The sequence below is a fragment of the Anabrus simplex genome, chromosome 7 (assembly GCF_040414725.1).
Source record: "Anabrus simplex isolate iqAnaSimp1 chromosome 7, ASM4041472v1, whole genome shotgun sequence".
In the NCBI taxonomy this organism is placed as follows: Eukaryota; Metazoa; Arthropoda; class Insecta; order Orthoptera; family Tettigoniidae; genus Anabrus; species Anabrus simplex.
This window is the reverse complement of record NC_090271.1, coordinates 221,828,991-221,850,070: the sequence shown is the minus strand read 5'-3', so window position 1 is coordinate 221,850,070 and position 21,080 is coordinate 221,828,991. Positions and strand designations below refer to the sequence as shown.

At 40.5% G+C, this 21,080-nt stretch overlaps 1 protein-coding gene across 1 annotated transcript in view; it reads right to left on the bottom strand.

The window, feature by feature from the left end:
- The window catches only part of LOC136877784 (uncharacterized), a 411,138-nt gene that overhangs the window by 68,995 nt on the left and 321,063 nt on the right, over nt 1–21,080 (bottom strand). The window contains exon 4 of the mRNA XM_067151990.2: nt 20,875–20,961. Coding sequence (XP_067008091.2) covers nt 20,875–20,961 — 87 coding nt within the window. The remainder of the gene's footprint in view (nt 1–20,874; nt 20,962–21,080) is intronic.

Below are 21,080 nucleotides of genomic sequence, written 5' to 3'. Positions count from 1 at the left end.
CTCACTATCGTCAATTATGGATAAGAAAAGAAAATTGGTATCTTCCACTATTGATAAATTACTATTTTCGAATGTTTTTGCTTTGTGTGTGTTTTTACCAAATTCCCACTGTCGGCAGCCCTGAAGATGGTTTTCCGTCGTTTCTCATTTTCACACTGGACAAATGCTGGGGCTGTACATTAATTAAGGCCACGGCCTCTTCCTTCCCATTCCTAGGCCTATCCTGTCCCATAGTCGCCACTAAGACCTATCTGTGTCGGTGCGACGTAAAGCGAATAGCAATAACATTTTTACCAAATTGCTTTTATTGTCTGCTACCATTTATATATGAACAGAAGATTTTTCCGGTTACACATACACAAAAATATAAGAATACAATAATACAGGCTTATTTCTTTAACAGCATAACCAAAGAAACTTCGCTATTTTCTGTAGTATTATTAATGGAAGTACCGGTATCTAAGTAAACAGACCTAGTAAGCTTTCTGCCACATAATTATATACAAATATGAAATGACTGTTATTAGTTACGAAAGGAATTAGAAGCCTTTGCCTTCTAGAGGCCTCTATGGTTTGCACTGGCGCTTTACATAGGTTTAGTGCGCCGATATTTCACGGCAGTGTTATCATTCCGACCCCTGTGCTCGTGTGTCACTATAATGATATCCATTCTTTCTTTTTTCAAGTAACCTTTCAAACTACACGCTGAATAGACGACTGGCAGAAATAAAGGGGCGATTCTGTTCTTATATCCTCACTTAAAAGTCTTAGACATAACTCATTTTCAAAATCAGTATACGCTATCTAGTCAAAACTATCGGGACAACTCATTTAAGTTTGATTACAGTTGCACGAAATGTTGCATCCCCCAAAATGATACATGGTACATAAAGAAGCCTATAGCTGGATTGAATCTAGCACCTAACGAGTCACATTTCTACACTCTCAAAGTTGTCCTCGCTTTTTGAAATATGATAGCCCTATCTACTGTCTGCGTCTCACGAGAAGTCGTGACAGACAATATAGTGCGAGCTCTCTCTCTCATTATCAAACTGTTCATTACACAGTACATTCAGTAAATGTGTAACTAAGGCACAGTTGCACTACCACTTTGAAACTTCACGACAGCGCCTCAATTCGTAAGAGTCATCGCGGACGGAACAGATGTTTATTGTCAGGTCTTGAGACTTGAGACAGGCGCATGCGCGCCAGCTATGCTTACCCCTCGCACTTCTTAGCCCCATCCACGCGACGTTTCGTCAGACAACCATAGTATAAAGTTGTGTAGTTCCATTGCGTTATAAAAGTGGCAAGTAGCGTTTAAGGCAATTTGTTGCGAATGCTATCATTATTTAAACTCTATGTAAAATCGCAGAAGTGCATCGTTTTATTAACAAAGTGTAGATAAACCACTGTGCCTTAACTTCATTTGCACCAAACTTATTACGTACCTTCAAGTAAATGAGTCATGTAAACTATAAACAATAACGGTGGAAGATTTCAGCCATGTCTAATCCCTGTAAAATCTATGAACCACGAACTTATTTTAACATCAATTCTCTCTGCAGCCCGATTGTCTGTTGTAACATAACGAGAGTTCCAGATGACCTCACTTAGTGAGAGAGATAACGTGCCCAATAATACATGGGAGGTCAAATGTTAATTTCTATGGAGCTCATGGAAGTTACACTACTTCAGATTCACCAGCCAGTATTTGACACACTCAGGTGTTCCAGGACGCGATATAAAATAATTTGCCTGCAAGTTTAAGAGACGTGTTGACCATTTTACACAATCATCGGATCCCTTGTCTGATTCGTTGGCTGAATGGTCAGCGTACTGGCCTTCGGTTCAGAGAATCCCGGGTTCGATTCCCGATCGGGTCGAGGATTTTAACCTATATCGGTTAATTCCAATGGCGTGGGGGCTGGGTGTTTGTGCTGTCCCCAACATCCCTGCATCTCACGCACCACACATAACACTATCCTCCACCACAATAACACGCAGTTACCTACACATGGCAGATGCCGCCCACCCTCATCGGAGGGTCTGTCTTACAAGGGCTGAACTCGGCTAGACATAGCCACACGAAATCATAAATTATTTATTGGATCCCTTCCTGACGCCAACCCAATCTAAAGGGATGTAATCACTGTTGCGTGTTTCTGTGGCGATTGGTAGTGTGGTGTGTTGTCTGAATGTGAAGAGGAGAGTGTTGGGACAAGCACAAAATACAGTCCTCGAGCCAAAACTATTAATCAGATTCGATTAAAATCCAGCCGGAAACCGAGGCCCAGGCGTCACTGAAAAGGCGTACTAGGGAAATGAAGAGTGAGGTAGTTTCCCGTAGTTTTCCTCACCGAACTAGAAGTTGATACTACATCTCAGTCTGCCAGGCCCACTGAAATGACCGCACCAACCGACCCTATGAACAACATTTTTACAGCATTCATAACAGGGATTGGCTGGCTGCATAAGGAATGGCATTGCTAGCATCACTCATACCTCGGCCACTTTCATATTGTCGAAGCCAAGGATGAGACTGAGAAAGATCAATGAAAGTAACAAATGTGTTCTAGCCTACACCAGAAGCCATAGTGGACTGTAAACATTAGCTTTTGCCAGCAAAGGCATAGTCATTATTTTATAAATCTAGTCTCTTCAAAAAAGTAACAGAACGGCGGGTAGTCAGTGGCCGGGTAGAGAGTTGGTTTTTAAATAGGAATAAACATAAAAATTTTCTGATGGAGTTATAAAGAGATTCTTTTTTAAAAAATCGATCACTATGAGGGGTTGTCTCTTAGTAGGAGTAATCTTTCAGAGTGGTTTTACTGTATTTTATTTTTCAATTTAAACTCTTTCATCTGCAGCCTATCTTCAAAGGAATAACAGAGTTACGTCCTATTGACTGTGCACTCTGTGCTGAAATAAACTTTAGACAACTGATGTTTGGGCCAAAGAATCTTGGAAGATGTTTCAGTACGCTGTTCTGAGGACGTTACAGTGCACGTAGGTACGATAAAATGAGAGAAAACGATGAAATTGTGGCGATAGAGAGCTGTGATAGATTGATATTCCTGATTTTCTTATACCAGACTGATCACGAATTAATGAGTTAAGTGAAATGAAAACCTACAACCTGTTTTCCAGTCAGTGACCGCGCCAGGGATGGAATGAATGAAGCCCCCAACTTGCGGCGAGGATAGGGATTGTGCTGGCTGCCGAAGCCTTTCGCACTCCCATTGGACAATGATTAATGTAATGACTGACACCTGAAATGAAATATTGGAGAGTGTTGCTGGAATGAAAGATGACAGGGAAAACCGGAGTGCCCGAAGAAAAACCAGTCCCGCCTCCGCTTTGTGCAGCACAAATCTCACATGGAGTGACCGGGATTTGAACGGCGGATCCCAGCGGTGAGAGGCCGACACGCTGCCGCCTGAGCCACGGAGGCTAATAATGGGCTAAGTAATCAACATAAATTCCGCTGATTGTCTGTAATAACTTTCCCCTGACCCCATGGTCCTTTAATACGGCTAAAGGAATTTTAAAAGGGAATCGCATTCCAAGGAGAGAAAATCAAATCGCTGAGATTTGCGGATGATATTGTTATTTTATCTGCCTCTGCAGAAGATCTGGAGAAATTGCTGAATGGTCTTGGGGAAGGAACACAAGATGAAAATACGTACATCCAAAACAAAAGTAATGGAGCGCAGTCGAAAGAAGAAGAAGAAGAAGAAGAAGAAGAAGAAGAAGAAGAAGAAGAAGAAGAAGATGATGATGATGATGATGATGCTTGTTGTTTAAAGGGGCCTAATATCTAGGTCATCGGTCCCTAATGGTAAGAAATGAGACTAAATGAAATGAAAAATGAAAAGCCCAAAAACATCCACTGATAACAATTCAAAACGTGAGGACGAAGAATGAATGGATGGATGGATATGAATTTAAAACGATCAGTGGAACCAACCTGCAGTACCTCACATGCACAGAAGCTGGCGTAGAACAATAGTACTACTGACCAAGGGACTGCTTCTATAGCACAATACTGAATGATACGTGTAGTCGAAAGTGGTCCAAAATCCAAGTCAGCGTCCCCTTACAGTGGTGCTTATCGCTAGGAAAGTTGAACCATGGTATTTGTCATGTTGCGGTACTAACCAAGATTAGCGTAGACTCGCGGTATTCCACACATTATGGTACTACTCAAAGGTAATGAAAGTCGCACATGTATTACAGACCTACGGTGTTTCGCACATTGCGGTGCCATTTACAGGCAACGCAAACCTATGGTGTTCATCACATAAGTGTACTAACCACAGGGACTTGCGCTATCCCGTGGTGTTCCTCATATAGTGGGTACTAATCACAGGCAAGCCAGAACCATGGGTTCCCTCATCCCACGGTGTCGCTCATATAGTGCTACGTATCACAGGTACTGTAAAAGCCGTCGCGCTCTCGTTTGCTACTGATCACAAACCTATTTGGTACCTAACATAGTGGTACTACGCGCAAGTAAAAACGACCCATGGTGTTCCCCGCGTGGTGGTACTAATCACAAGTAGTTTCATGGTTCTAATTTGATCATCCCTTGGTCGCCCCTTTTAGTCGCCTCTTACGATAGGCAGGGGATACTGTGGGTGAATTCTTCGTCTGCGTCCTCCACCGACAGGGGGTAGTCGAAAGAAGCCAGGTGATGCAGAAAATATTAGATTAGGAAATAACGTCTAAAAAAGAAGTAGATGAATATTATTACTTGGGTAGTAAAATAACGAATAATGGCAGAAGTAAGGAGGACATAAAATGCAGACTAGTACAAGCTAGGAAGTCCTTTCTTGCTCACTTCGAACATCGATATAGGAATTAAAAAGATGATTTTGAACACTTTCGTATGGAGCGTGACATTGCATGGAAGTGAAAGATGGACGACTAGCTCATGAAGAAAGAGAATAGAAGCTTTTGAAATGTGATGTTACAGAAGAATGCTGAAGATGAGATGGATAGATTGAATCACGAATGAAGAGATATTCAAACGAACTGATGAGAGGAGATCGATTTGGCTAAATTTGATGAAAAGGAGATATTGAACATAGGACACACCGTAAGACACCCAGGACTTGTTTGTTCGTTTTGAAGGAAGTGTACGCGGTAAGAACGGTAGGGGTAGATCAAGGTATGAATATTACAAGCAGATTAGAGCAGATGTAGGACGTAGTAGCTATGGAGAAATGAAAACGTTAGCACAGGATAGGGTGGCATGGCAAGCTGCATCAGATCAGTCTATGGACTGACGACGCAAACAACAAACAACATCGTTTCACTTTATTATTTTAAGAAAACCTTGCAGCGAGATGTTGCGGTTGAGAGAAGGAACAGTGGTCATTACAGGATTTTAAGAAAACGTTCGGCATTCCTGGGGCTCGGCCCGGCTCGGCACGTCGAAGGCCGTTCACATACGCACCGCGGTCTGTAGACAACCTTGGGCAGGCACACCTAGCACCCAGAGCAAGAGTGGCCCATCTCCACTCTTTGTTTATGTTATTATGGCCAATGTCAAGGTAAACATTCTTCTGCTCCCTTTCCAAAGGATTAGAGGAGCTACTTTACTTACTCAAATGTTGTTTCGCGTCTTCTCGACGAGGTAGTGACTCAAAATAACTTTTTTCAGCATTGTACTGCAATTAAGAAGTGGACGATGACATCTTATGATTCTAATACAGTATTTTTATATTGAATATTAATGTCTTAAGGTAGAAATCAGTTCAGGTTTCTCATAATAATAATAATAATAATAATAATAATAATAATAATAATAATAATAAATAATAATAATAATAATAATAATAATAATAATAATAATAATAATAATAATAATAATGATGGTGTGTGGCCTCCGGAGGGACCTGGAGCAGGTCTTTCGAGTTAACACCCTATAGGTGACCTGCACGTCTGTGAGAATGGGGTCCTACCTAAGAAGAATTCTAATGATGAAGACAGCACAACACCCAGTCCCCGAGCCAGAAGCTTTTTTTAAAGTTGTTTTACGTCGCACCGACACAGATACGTCTCATGGCGACGAAAAGAGCCAGAAGCAATAACCAATGAAAGTAAAAATTCCCGACTCGACCTAGAATCGAACCCGGGACCCCTTCGACCAAAGGACAGCACGCTAACCATTTAGCCATGGAGCCGGTAATAATAATAATAATAATAATAATAATAATAATAATAATAATAATAATAATAATAATAATAATAACAGTTTTACGTCCCACCAACTACTTTTACGGTTTTTGAAGACGCCAAAGTGCTGGAATTTTGCTCATCAGGAATTATTTTCTACCGACATGTGGCTGGTGTACTGTATTAGAGCGCCTTTAATGTATACCACCAGACTGAGCCGGGATCGAATTCGCCACCGTCTAAACCACGCAAGCTGGCGGACTGTGAGGATGTCACAAGGCAAAACTGAGAGCTGAATAGTGTCAGACCCAGGAGTAGGACGGCTGGTTGACATTAAGAAACAGCGCAGGGATCAACAGCATCCAGCATTTTTTTTTTTTATCTGCCACATACCAGGAGAACTTTTACCATGGTGACCGCCAACGTCAGGAAGACTGGATATGTTTTTAATAATAATTTTATTGGCTTTACGTCCCAGTAACTACCATTACGGTTTTTGGAGACGCCGAGGTGCCGGAACATAGTCTACAGACACACGGATGACGTATCTGAGCACCTTCAAATACCACCGGATTGAGTCAGGATCGAACCCGCCAAGAAGGTCACCGCTCTACCGTCTGAGCTTCTCAGCCCGGCGGACTGGATACGTGCAAAAGATTAAGATTCTCCTTCTTCTTCTTCCTCCACCTCCTCTTCCTTACGATGAGATCTGCTAGAGATCACGTGCCAATTTCAATTCATCCTTCTTTGTTGTTTTCTCTTCCTTCTTTCTCGTATTATTTCATCATTGCACTATGCTTTATTCTTCTCTCCTCTGACCACTTTGGACCTTACATTTTTAAAAGTTTCTTTTTAAAAATTTTCCTTTCTATAGTTTTCTCTTATGTTATTTCTTCTGTCCAGCTGGTTGTTGACTTCTTCTCCCAATGGTAACTGAATATCTATTTTGTCAGTCTGTTATCATCTATTATATAGATATGTCAAAAAAATAGCAATCTCCTTTTTTTAATTGTTTATGATATATTTTCTATGTTCTAGCATATTTCCTCATAGCTTTTTATTTTCCAATATTCTGTTGTTTTCATGTCCTAAGATTTTTCTCATGATTCTTCTTTCTAGTACTTCCACTTTGTCTATAATTCAAAAGTAGACATTCACTTGGGTAAAGACATTCTGGTTTCACCATTGTATTTTAGTGCCTTAAGATTTTTAGATAAGCATTTCTTCTTTTAAAAATTCTTAGTGATGCCATATGCTCTTTCAATCTTGTGTAGCCTTTCTTCTACACCAGATTTTTCTAAACCATTTACTTGAATTATTTCTCCCAGGTATTTGAATTTCTTTGCTGTCTCTATTCGACCAACATGCGTTGTCAAAAATTTTGGAGCAGTTTTGTAATTAATTTGTCTTTTTCTCCAAAAATTCGAAAACCTGTTTTGTTGGCTACTTCTTCCAGGAGATTGATTTGTGTTGTTGCATCTGTCAGGCTCTCTGAAAGTATAGCAAAATCATCTGCAATTAACATAATAATAATAATAATAATAATAATAATAATAATAATAACAAGCCCGGTTAATAACTTTTGGTCACCGAGCAGGTGGCAGCGCGGGTTTGGGTCACGTAGCTATCAGCTTGCATTCGTGAGATATTGGGTTCGAACCCTACTGACGGCAGTCCTGAAGATTGTTTTACGTGGCTTCCCATTTTCACAGCAGGCAAATGCTGGGGTTGCACTTAAGGCCACGGCCGCTTCCTTTCCACTCCTAGTCCTTTCCTATGCCATAGTCGCCATAAGACCTATCTGTGTCGGTGCGACGTAAAGCAAATTGAACAAATAATATTCACATTATGGGAGGAAACAAATGCTATATTTTACAACTTATATTACAAAGAAAAATCGGAGATCGTTGTGGAGTAGGATGCAGAAGAAAGTCGTGGCTAAATGACATCGAAGAATGGAGAAACACTCACAACGCCCAGCAACTTTTCCCTGGCGCAGATCCAAAATGCGTATACCGTAGTGATCGCCTACGTCTGGAGGACCAGACACGGCACACAAAGATTAAGAATAATAATAAGAAAATATAAAATCTTCTATATATTATACAGCAGTACGCGGCTTGGCACCGCGACAACTGAATATCAAATCATCACCTGCGAAACACGTGTGGGCTTACTGTAGGTCCGTTTCAGTTTGAAGGTGTGAAAGGTAGATGGTAAGAGCTGTGCTAAGGGTGGTGCAAGGTGAAGTGCTTCGTTGCGGACGAGGCATTAGTCGAAATCAACACCGCTATGTAGGTCTTACAAGGAGACCTTGCCAACATGCCCCCACCGATTTGACCAATTTTTAATATTCGTCCAGGTTATGGTGAGACATTTTCCGTTTCAAATTACAAAGTTAAATTCCGAGAAAATGGAATATGAATTTTTCGAGAGACCTTTATAAGACCAGAACCGCGCTACATTCCCACAGCGAACGTGCAATGCAACGAGTAAGCTCTCCGTAAACCAATTTTGTAGTGTACGGATCGCATCTCGCCTCCGTAGTGTTCTACAGTCACCCATATATTTGTTCATAAATATAATAAAATACAAAAATAAAAACATACAAAATAACAAAAAACAAAACGGAGAATGAAATAAGAATACGTTCTTCTATTACATAACAATTACAGAGATAATAAAAATAATGAATGAAATAAACTGAAGAATATAGACAGAAAACAGACAATATGGCATTGTTAAGCCAGTTAATTAACTGTAATAAATGCTTAGAAGATTTCAATAAGTCAGATATTGTATCTTGAAATAAACCACTATTCAGTTTGTTATAAAATGACATCATTTTGTATAGAGGTTATTTGTATTACCTCTTGGCAAGAAAAACAATTTTCTCAATTTACCTGCCGGTTTTCTAGGTGTGCATAATAGAAGTTGACAAGTTAGATCCATTTTGTCTATCTCATAGTCAACAAGCTTATGGAGAAGCATCATGAACTTAAAATTTTTTGTTGCATCTAGCATTTCAAACTCAAATATTTAAATCATTTTATAATAGGATAAATATTCGAGATATTTTCCACTTTGTCTGAAACATATATTTCAAGAAATTTTTATGGATCATTTCAATCAAATCTGTGCGTAACTTTGTTGCTGCATTCCAAATAATAGAGAGGCGTATTCCAATGTGATCGAACTAATGAAGAACACAAACGAAATACAAACTTATTACCTATGTTTTAAGTATTTTTCTTTATAAATCCAAGGAGACGTAGGAATAGGGCTGGAAAAGAAGCGACCTTTACCTTAATTATGATAAAGTCCCAGCATTTGCTGGGAAACCGTGGAAAGCCATCTTCATGACTGCCGACAGTGGGGTTCGAACGCACGATCTCTCGAATTCAAGCTGACAGCTACGTGACTCAATCCTATAACCACTATCTCGGTGTTCCATAATTGAAAAGATTCTCAAAATTTATCCACAACAAAATAATTTCTTTGACTAATTGATGACATCATTTAATTAGATTTTGTGTTACATTTTAAGCATGTGGTTCGAGGTTGATGATAATAATCGGAAGGATAACAACAGCGAAGTCAGGGTAACGACAACTTGCTCCTACAGCCACAGCTCCCCTCCGGAAGTAAACAATGCACGTAACATGGAGGTTCACGGGAACAGCAATTAGACAGGAATGTGTACTGAACTCTACAAGGACAGGAAGTTGGTATCACAGATTAGTTCCACACCGCCACCACGATGAAACACTCCACCTCTGGCTCTTTAAGAAACCTGGACAGCATAGTTAATTGAATGCGTCATATGGAAGCGGCTACATGTCCACAAAAGTACATTTTACAGTAGATATGAAAAACTGGTTAAATAATGAATGAGTGTGAAACTCTCAAAGTAGCATTTTGGCGTTGCTTTTGACAAGTAAAGGGTCATTCATTCACGTATTAATGTTTTCAACAACAATAATAATAATAATAATAATAATAATAATAATAATAATAATAATAATAATAATAATAATAATAATAATAATAATAATGTTACTTGCTTTACGTCCCACTAACTACTTTTACGGTTTTCGGAGACGCCGAGGTGCCAGAATGTTGTCCCACAGGAGTTCTTTTACGTGCCAGTAAATCTACCGACACGAGGCTGACATATTTGAGCACCTTCAAATATCACCGAACTGAGCCAGGATCGAACCTGCCAAGCTGGGGTCAAAAGGCCAGCGCCTCAACCGTCTGAGCCACTCAGCCCGGCATTACAGTTTTCAGATCCCATCCGTGGAGAAGAGAAAAAATCCTTTTCCTACTGCAATGAATTGTATTAGAAATATATTTTATCTACACTTAAGGATTATAACTTTCAATAATCATAAAAACCCAAACCCCATGGTACAACACCTTGATAACTTGATAAGCATTGGCCTAATAAACGACCGCTGCTCAGCCCGAAGGCCTACAAGTTACGAGATGACGTGTGATCAGTGCGACGATTTCTCACGCAGACTAAGTGAAACTCGAACGAGCCCTCAGATCCATGTAAAGATCCCTGTCCTGGCCGGGATTCGAAATTAGGACCTTCAGGTTTTTCAATAACCATATTATATTAATATTATAAAAAAATTGAAAGCTAAAATAAAATTTAAACCATAACTAACAGATAAAAATACTAATACACTGTGATGTAAGTGCTTGTCCTGAGCGAGTAATTTGGGATTGATCAACCCCTGTATAAATAAGTACCAAAAGGAAGCCGCGAAGTTGTGCAACAGATATTGGTCCTTCTAAATTTGACTGATTTGATCCTCCTTGTACTTTGGTGATCAGTCCAACCATAGCCAAACTCGGCAGCGCTTTCCCTCTTTCCTTTCTGCCTTGCACAGTAGATGTCTATCATTTACTATAGATTATTATTATTATTATTATTATTATTATTATTATTATTATTATTATTATTATTATTATTATTATTATCGGACTAGCTTTCCGTGCAGTTAGGTGGGCACAGCAGTGAGCTTGCATACAGCAGCCCTGAGATGGTTTTCCATGGTTTCCCATTTTAGAAAGAAGTTATTGCAGCCGAATGACCAAATTGGTACATACATGACATATATTACATTTCCTTAGGAGCGTATTCTGTATAATAGTATCTAATTACAATATTCAATATACAGTATTCGAACAGTTCAATCCGTCCTCATTTCTCCATATTATATTCATTTAACTAAGTGTGCCCGGTTATGTCTTGCTATACTCATCAATAGACTTTTGCCTCTTATTACACATGATTAAGTGGTAAGAGGTTTAAAAACATAATGATAAAGAAATTGATCGAAATGTATATTTAAAATAATTAAATAAATATAACATGAAAAGATTGAAAACAGAGTGAAGTTACCTGAACGAAGTTTAACACTAGGAGAAGATTCTTCATTAAATCAAGCAGGTTTCTTGTACTACCGAGCATTGAACTCTCCATATATGTCTGTTCCAAATTCTACGTTCCTTTCTGATGTCAGCGGCTGTTTGCTATAAAGCCCTGAAGCGAGTTTGTCAGATGTGAGCTGCATTTATTACGCTGTAAATTACAATCTTTTATTTTAATGACCGAAATCATGTCCATCTCGTGGAGCCATTTTTATATGACCTTGCATAGTAGTGGTAGTAAGGCAGTGGTTTCCTATTCTAATTATAACGGAGTTTTTCACCCTGTGCTTGAATGCGTTAATCACTTTGAGAGCAGATATATACAATTGAAAGTACTCGGTATTGGACTGTCTTGTGTTGCAGCTCTAAATGGGTTAAGAGGAGAGTTTTCGGAAATTCCTTTAATGCAATACCGGACGAAAGTACCTGTTTATTCCATAGCAGAACTTCAATGTGTCCAAAGCTCTTTGAGTGTATTTCAACTCTTGTTCGGTCACAATACTATTGACTGTGTTAGCAACGTCAGTCTACCGTGTTAAGTGGCACAGGTGGTAGAGCACTGATTTTCTGAATCCGTTGGCGGGTTCGATCCTGGCTTGATCCGGTGATATTTGAAGATGCTCAAATACGTCAGACTCCAGTCAGTATATTTTCTGGCACGTAAAAGAACTCCTGCGGGACAAAACTCCAATTCCACAGCATCTCCATCAAACATAAAAATTAATTCGAGCTCGTTAGGCATTTTAAATCGTGAAATTACCAGCATTTCGCCCCAGTGTGGCAAGGGATTCGTCATCTGAATAACACACTTCAGTCGCGAACTGCTCACGTCTATACTCTTTGAATATCACCGTAACACATATTCCCACAGCTCGTCGAGCTAGATACGTAAATTATGCTATTTTCTGGCCAATCGGATTTTTCATACGACCCTTCCCACCTGCCTGTTCAGTGATGAACCACCTCCTGCTTGTGAAGCCTAGCAAAGCGTAGCTGACGTATAGTCTGTGAAGTAGTCACATGAAATGTTCGCTTGTGAAACATACCTCCCCGACACGTACAAGTTGAGTGGGCCCGGATAATTAGTCTGTGTGAAAGTGAGTTTTCTGTGCAGGCTGTAGCTGCACGTGTTGCCGAAATGCATTTACGGTAGGGTGTGCATGGCAGCACTATTAAAATGAAGGGACACACATTCGGAGACCTGTGACAGGACCAACCTGACGGACAGTAGTGCGGGAGAATCGCCCCATCATTCGGATGTTACGACAGACCCCCGGGCAACAACAGCACAAATCCGAGCTCCTGTGAGACCACACGTTTCGCGACGAACAGCTGGTAATCGTTTGTGTGCAGCTGGCGTACGATCCCCCCGACCTTGCAGGAAGTGTTGCACAGACCCCAAAATATCGACGTGTGAGGCTGTCCTGGCTCCTGGTGTAAAGAATCGTCATGCTGGGCCGTCTTCAGTGACGAATCGTGCTTCTGTCTGGATCACAATGATAATCGCAATCGTGTCCGAAGGCGTACAGGGGAGAGGGGCCGCTTCGATCTTTCTGTCGAGAGATACACAGAGCCAACCGCAGGAAATACAGTCTGGGGAGCTACTGGAATTCATGTGAAATTGCCATTAGCAAAAGTTGAAAGTATAATATACTTGCTCGACAGAATGTGAATAGGGTAGTCAATCCAGAGGTTGTTGTCTCTGATTGTGACCATTGTAAATGAAATGTTTCAGTAGGGCAATGCCTGTCCCCACACTGCAGGCATCTCCAGGGAAGTTCTTAATGACATTACGCTTTTACAATGGCCCACCAGGTCCCCCTACTCACCTTTATTGAACATACGCGGGATAAGCTGTATAGACGCCTGTGCAACTCCGCACAGCCACCCCGAACTGTGGATGAACTGAGCCTCACGGTGCAGGAAGCATGGGCTGCAATTCAGCCGGAAGTGATCCAGCGTCGTACTGGCTCCATACCGCACACGATTTAGCAACGTACTGTAGCGCTCCGGGCGGGTACATCCCGTACTGAACTTTGCACGTGAACGTGTTATCATCACATCACTACCTCCCACTTGTTCACCATTCTCTCTTGGCGCGTTGCAGGCACACCTCTTCATGGTTTTGCAATTTCCATTTTTCGCAGTGTATAATGAATGAAAATACTGAACACCACAGCTCCGGCTGAGGTCCATGATAAGGTAATGATGCTGTGCTGAAGGCTTAAACAGACAAGCGCTATCGGCATAGAAATATGACCTTGGTTTAACGTCACAAACACCAGGTAGGTTTTCGACGACCTAAGGATGGGAAATGGCTATGATTGGGAAGAAAGCGGCCGTGGCCTTAATTAAGGGACAGCCTGAGAATTTCTCCGATGTGAACATTAACATGAAATTACGGCTACGATTGCAAAGGAAACAGCCGTGGCCTTAATTTAGGTAGAGCCCCAGAATTTGTCTGATGTGAACATGAACAGGAGAATCACGGAAGAAAATCTTCGAACCCACCATCTCTCGAATTAAAGTTCACAACTATGTGATCCTAACCTTGTAGTCAGCTCGCTCGATATAAAATATCTCAAAAGGGGCTTGTAAAGTAGATGTTGCTTTACGAAGCGTATTTAGAGGTTAAAACTAGTGTATGTTCTGATACTGAGTAAATGTGCCAAAAAGAACAGGGTAGTGGAGGCTTATGGTTTTCATTAATAATGACACCAGAGCAGTGAGCAGATGAACAGATAGAACCGTAATTTTGAATGAGCAATGCCTGAAAAACAAGGAAGACTTGTGTACGAGATAACGTTCAAATTTCATGTATCATTAGTTCTTGTGTAGGCATACTGGAATCAGTACTTAGATAGGGTGGTTGATAGATTAATGTATTCGTAGGCATAGTTAATGCTATTTCGGCTTTTCTTACACTTGACCACCTAGCAGAATAATTATATCTAATACATAACTGACTCTACTTGCGGTTCCACACGGACTGAAGTGAAAATTAGAAATCAATTTTGTACCCTGTTGATAACAATAGTAAATTTCAATTCACTGTCTCTGACGGGAGGCAAATGCCGCCTCTCAGCCAGATTGATTTCCCCCGCTAGTGCAAAATCAGAGATTTTTCCATCGGCACTTCTCAGAAACAGATGATTGGGATCTCACTTACTCGCCCTCAACAACAACAACAACAACAACAACAACAACAACAACAACAACAAAATAGTGAATTATAACTTACCATCCGGATTGGACAGGAAAGCTAATTTAGAAAGAGCCACCAAACTCCTGAAAGCATACCGAATAACATGGAATCACTACAATAAATGAGTGATGTCACGGAATGCTAAACTTCGGCATTGTTGTTCTTCCGGAAGCTTTGTATGCCTCAGAAAACACATCTCTAGGAGGCCACTCAAATTGATGAAACTGAAAAACAATAATGAACAATTCTTAGGAAAATATATGGCCCCGTTCATGTAAATGGTATATGGATCAAAAGAAAAACTGTAGATTTGTACAAAGCAATCGAAAAGTTCACCGATACTGTAAGCAGGAGACGATTGAAATTCTATGGCCACATCTGTAGAATGGGCGACACTAGATATGCACAAAAAAACCTGCTTGGTGTAATTAATTCAAAGGTAAAAATCAGCTCGTTTGAGGAAATAAAACAGAACTTAAAAGAAATGAACATCACAGAAGATACCATCAGGGATCGCAGAGCTTTTGGAACTCTGGTTGTAAAGCACACGTTCACGGAAAAGGCTAAAAGAACCACAGGGAAGCAATGGACGGAAGAACGCAAGAAACAGCATAGCGAGTCCATGAAGAGATTTTGGGAGAAGAAGAAAGGAAAACCATCATCAAGCTAACAAGTTCCAATGCGCTTTGTAAACGGGCATAAAGAAGCAGAAGAAAAAGAAGGAGAAGAAGAACTTACATCACATCAACTAGTGTGTCAGTTCCCTAAGCCAGGAAGCATTACTTGTACTTCTAATGGATTAAGGAGTGTGTTACCGGACGAGTTGGCCGTGCGGTTAGAGGCGCGCGGCTGTGAGCTTGCATCCGGGAGATAGTGGGTTCGAATCCCACTGTCGGCAGCCCTGAAGATGGTTTTCCGTAGTTTCCCATTTTCACACCAGGCCGCTTCCTTCCAACTCCTAGCCCTTTTCTATCCCAATCTCGCCATAAGACCTGTCTATGTCGGTGCGACGTAAAGCCACTAGCAAAAAAAGGAGTATGTTCTATTTTCAAGGTTCCAGACATACGTTTCCTTTCGCTTGCTCCTCATTTTATTTAATTATCCGCCACTTTCCACTTTAAGACCTCCACATAGTAATAAATCATAACAATTGTTGGATTTACCATTAACGTATAGGCCTACAAAACGAATTTTCACCCCGCTCCACCCAGATGAACCACGCTCGATATGCGAGCCCTCCGGACCGTATGCTCGAAATACTCATTGAACAGGTAAAATCGTGATTGTACAGAAAACAGTCTATGTTACGAAGAAAAGCATTTGGGTCAGTTTTGTAGGAAATTTTATTTTAAATCCTTCATGCTAGCTCCCTGTTTTGAAATGACCATTTACCCGTTTTTATCGCATAAAGCAAGCCATACCTAATCAGCGTTTGAGAGCTAGGGAGCTCTGAAGCCATCCAGAGCTGACAGTCCATTACTGTCTGTCACTGCGGCTATATTCATATACAAACACGCGTGCTTGGTTCTGGCCTTGCCTTTCTAGTTGACAATACAAACCATTTGAATGATTTAAATGTTTCTTTGCAGGACAGAAATATATTGATCTGTGCTATGTGGGAGAGAATTCCTTCTTTTAAGATGGAACTTTCATTGTTTGAAAAACAATTACAGGATATGTATGTTCTCTGGAGACTTGCTGTTGTTTGTGTCAAATAAAAAAACAGAAATTAAAAATGTAATTTAGATCTTGTTCTTGGATATATTCATTAGCGACGAGGAATGTCGAATCCTAACAGTAAAGTTGTGAAAACCACAACGAGCAAACAAGCTGGAGCGTTGGTTTCAACACAGCCTGTTACACAGGTCATATCGAGTATTTCAATTCCATTACGCATATTAAGAAAAATTTTCGAATATTATATTGAAAGACAGGAATGTTATTTTAATGTGTCATGTGTGGCAGAGGCAAGTCGTGTTCCCGTATTATGTTTGGCGATAGGTCCGGATGTCTACGAAGTCTTAAAAAGTATTCTGTTACGTCAGTCAGTAGCTCAAGGCTCCTATGAAGTACGTATTGATAAGTTAATTGTTCCCTAACGTGTGTTATAGCAGACAGCTACACATTCTGGCAGCGAGTCCAGCAAGTCCACACATACTGTAGAGCCCAACGCTACTTGCGATCAGCAACCTAGTGGTGATGGGGAAGAGCGGGCGATTATGAAATCAAGATGGTGATTATGTTACCAGGTCGGGCAGGGCGGTGAAGACGCCCCGTCGGTTTTTACACTCTGACTTAGATTCTTAACCTAAATAACTAGCAAAATGTATGTTTATCGTACACATTTAAATTAAAATAAGTAGTCTTAGGTTTTAGGTAATCTACTATACTTTTGTGGAATTGTATGTATCACTTTCTAGTGGGGGAAGTAATGATATGTATGCTCTTTGGCTCTTTCTGTGTGCTTTTGTTTTATATATGTTCTTTTATCAAATAATCAAGCAGAGATTAAAATGAAATTAATATCTTGTTCCCGGATATATTATACAGAAGAAAGTTTTTGCAAAATTCCCATTTTTAAAACCATGTGATTTGTCTGATTGTGAAGCCCTTAAACAATTTGACAATGGTTTAGAAACATAGAAAAATTGTCGTCTTGAATAAAACATTCTTATGACGCCTTTTTCTCTAAATTCTGAGGGACTTATAGTCAAATTTTAAAGAGAACTGACCGATACTTCAATGTTCCACAAGATAGGTATCAAAATATTCCAGGAGGACTGTTTTATAAAAACTTGCAAAAAAAAAAAAAAAAAAAAAAAAAAGTTTCTGCGTATATATGCACTGGCATGTAAATTAGTTTGTGTTTGGTTTTATGTACCTTTGCGAAGATATGAACCTGAATAAAACTTGGTGATGTTTATCCGATGTTGCATTAGAAGCAGGGTTACGCATATACACAGCTCGAACAATTTTCCCTGGCATCACTAAGTTGGTGAAGTGAATCAAATGTCCTAAATGCACAAAAGAGGACAGTTTTATTTGGTTGCATTATTGTATAAAGTCTATTTTTTTGTAATTGTTGACTTCTTTCTATGTCTCATAACATGTGCCGTCCAAACATCTCACTCCTCTCCGTCCCTTGTCCCTCGGGGCTCGCTCTCAGCCCTGATAGCCCTGGATTGCCCACTTCGAATAACCTAGGATAAAGCATGCACCAAATGCAGAAATATATTTCCAGAAAACTGCTAGAGTTAAGAATAAAATTCATAGAAATTTGATTGCAACAAAACTGAATTGTAAGTACACGTGGTGCACTCAATTTTTAAAAGGATAAATAGTTCGACTAATGCATTCATTTTTAAGGGTACCGGACGCACAATGTTTCCTACATACTCTACTCCGAAAACTTTTTTTCTGCTAGTGGTTTAACATTGTATTAACACATCGAAGGTTTTCGGCAATGCAAGGATTGAAGAGTTAGGTCTGGAGTGGTAGCGGCCGTGGCCTTAATTAAGGTACAGCCATAGCATTTCCTGGCGTGAAGATAGAAAACCACGGGAAACATTCTTCAGGTCTGCCGACAGTGCGTTTCGAACCCTCCATTTCCTAAATGCAATCTTACCGAGCTCGATAGCTGCAGTCGCTTAAGTGCGGCCAGCAGTATTCAGGAGATAGTAGGTTCGAACCCCACTGCCGGCAGCCTTGAAAACGGTTTTCCGTGGTTTCCCATTTTCACACCAGGCAAATGCTGGGGCTGTACCTTAATTAAGGCCACGGCCGCTTCCTTCCCAGTCTTAGCCCTTTCCTGTCCCATCGTCGCCATAAGACCTATCTGTGTCGGTGCGACGTAAAACAATTAGCAAAAAGAAATGCAATCTCACAAACATTCCCTCGTTACATAATTAGTATAGATTTTAGTCATATTGATTTTGATCCCAAGTCGTAATAAAGTGCGAGCCTCAGTCGAGTTGCTGGTCTGGGCGAGTGGATGATGCAGTAGCCGCCTGACACATACAGGGTCTCTCAAATAAACGCAGGCCGGGCGAGTTGGCCGTGTGTGTAGAGGCGCGCGGCTGTGAGCTTGCATCCGGGAGATAGTAGGTTCGAATCCCACTATCGGCAGCCCTGAAAATGGTTTTCCGTGGTTTCCCATTTTCACACCAGGCAAATGCTGGGGCTGTACCTTAATTAAGGCCACGGCCGCTTCCTTCCAACTCCTAGGCCTTTCCTATCCCATCGTCGCCATAAGACCTATCTGTGTCGGTGCGACGTAAAGCCCCTAGCAAAAAATAAAAATAAACGCAGACCGAACGCACGGTGTTTGTATTCTGCACTGCGGCAGGTTGCGCGCGGCCGCCCTGCTTTAAGCGTGTATACAATCTTATATGAAATCTTACCTTATAAGAGACGCTGAAAGTGTCGTCTTTTCTGGGTTATACAGGCATTGTATCTGGTAACCACATTCTGGCGGATGCGAATGAGTTCTACCACTTAATGTTTCTGATTTCAATCGTGATGTTTTCTTTCAGTTCCTCTAATGTGTGAAGATTTTTCAATACATTTTTTCTTTCAGTTTACCCCACAAGTAAACATCACGCACTGTTTGATCTGGAGAACGAAGGAGAAATAGACCATCACTGATCACTCTGTCTGCAAACACTTCCGAGATTGTAAGAAGGGAATCTTCTTTTGTGTGAGCCCGGACTGAATCTTGTTGAAAACACCCATGCCATTTTTCTTCCGTTAACTGATAGAGGAACGGCGTCAAAATGCCATCTTGCTATCTCTATGTATTTACTGTCGTCTCGAAAAAATAGGCCCAATTATTCGTCTGGTTCTAACAGCATACCAAACACCTATCTTCCCATTATGAGGGACTTTGTTCACAGGATCATTAAGATGAAACCAGAACTTTTATATACGAAAATACGGTGTTGCAATGATAACTGTCTCACCATTTTGACAGCCGAGATTCAGACTGGCGACTCATGCTTGCCAGGTCGAACACGTGCAGGCTGCTTGCAAGGCCAAGAACTATGCGCGTGCCTCTCATACTGCAACTGCCGTAGCCCAGAGTACAGACACCGTGCGTTCGGTCTGAGTTTATGTGAGAGACCCTGTATAGCTCGCTCGGTAATGCCACGGTGCCAGCTAATCTGGGATAAAATTCTGTACAGCGTACTGCATGATTGCTTCTTTTACAGCAGTAATTGATCAGTTTAATGCATTTCATGGCTTCTGAATTAGTTGTTAAACAGCGTATTTTCGTTTAAATGCAATTCGCACAGAAATGTTGAAGATTCGTGAGGCTGAATTGCAGAGAGTGAACCGGAATGTCAACACACGCTACAACGTTTGTCTACAGGGTGAGGGACAACACTTCAGCAGTGTAATGGGTAAGTTTCATTGTTTTTCAATCTGATTATCCATTAAATGAAGGTGATGGGTTTCCTACGGGCGTACAGGAACGGTTTGACGGCAACTGCACTCTCGTTTGCCGACACAGGGTATGCAGGAATGACGGCAACCTTTGCAAGACTCGCCTGTACCTGCATTGACAAAATTATATATTTGTAAAATATGGTTGCTCTCAAATTTATTGGAATACCAGAATTTTGCACGGTTAGTAACTTACGGAGCAGTTGAAGTTGTTGTTGCAAAGTTGAGAACAAAATCTATATTATTATGCTGCTTGTTCTTGCGAGCATTGAACCCTAGCACACGACTATCTACTTTTTGTTATTCATAACAATCTGGAAGTTATTTTCTGATATTCACAACATTTCGCAATCATGACCTGAAGCCAGGTGAACAGAATAATAATTTAATACATTTTAAACATATTTCAAGCTAGTTTATGTTAAATACAGTTTTGAAGACCTTAATCATACCTGAGTTAAAAGGCAACCGCCTCAAGCGATGTGAAAGGATATAGAGGCAATCAGTTATTATAATGAATGGGTATCCGCTTCACTGAAAGAGATACATAGCACGAGATAGCGAGAACAATTTCAGGAATTCATGTAAGTACAACTTACCCCAACGAATGAATCGTCCAACGCTCGGCGCTTCTCATTACGTGTAGCCACCAAGGCTCCAATGGGACTCCAGGCTGACCAGCGGGCCTTAAATAAAAGTAACATAAAATATAAACAGGATGTTAAATAAATAAATAAATAAATAAATAAATAAATAAATAAATAAATAAATAAATAAATAAATAAATAAATAAATAAATATAATT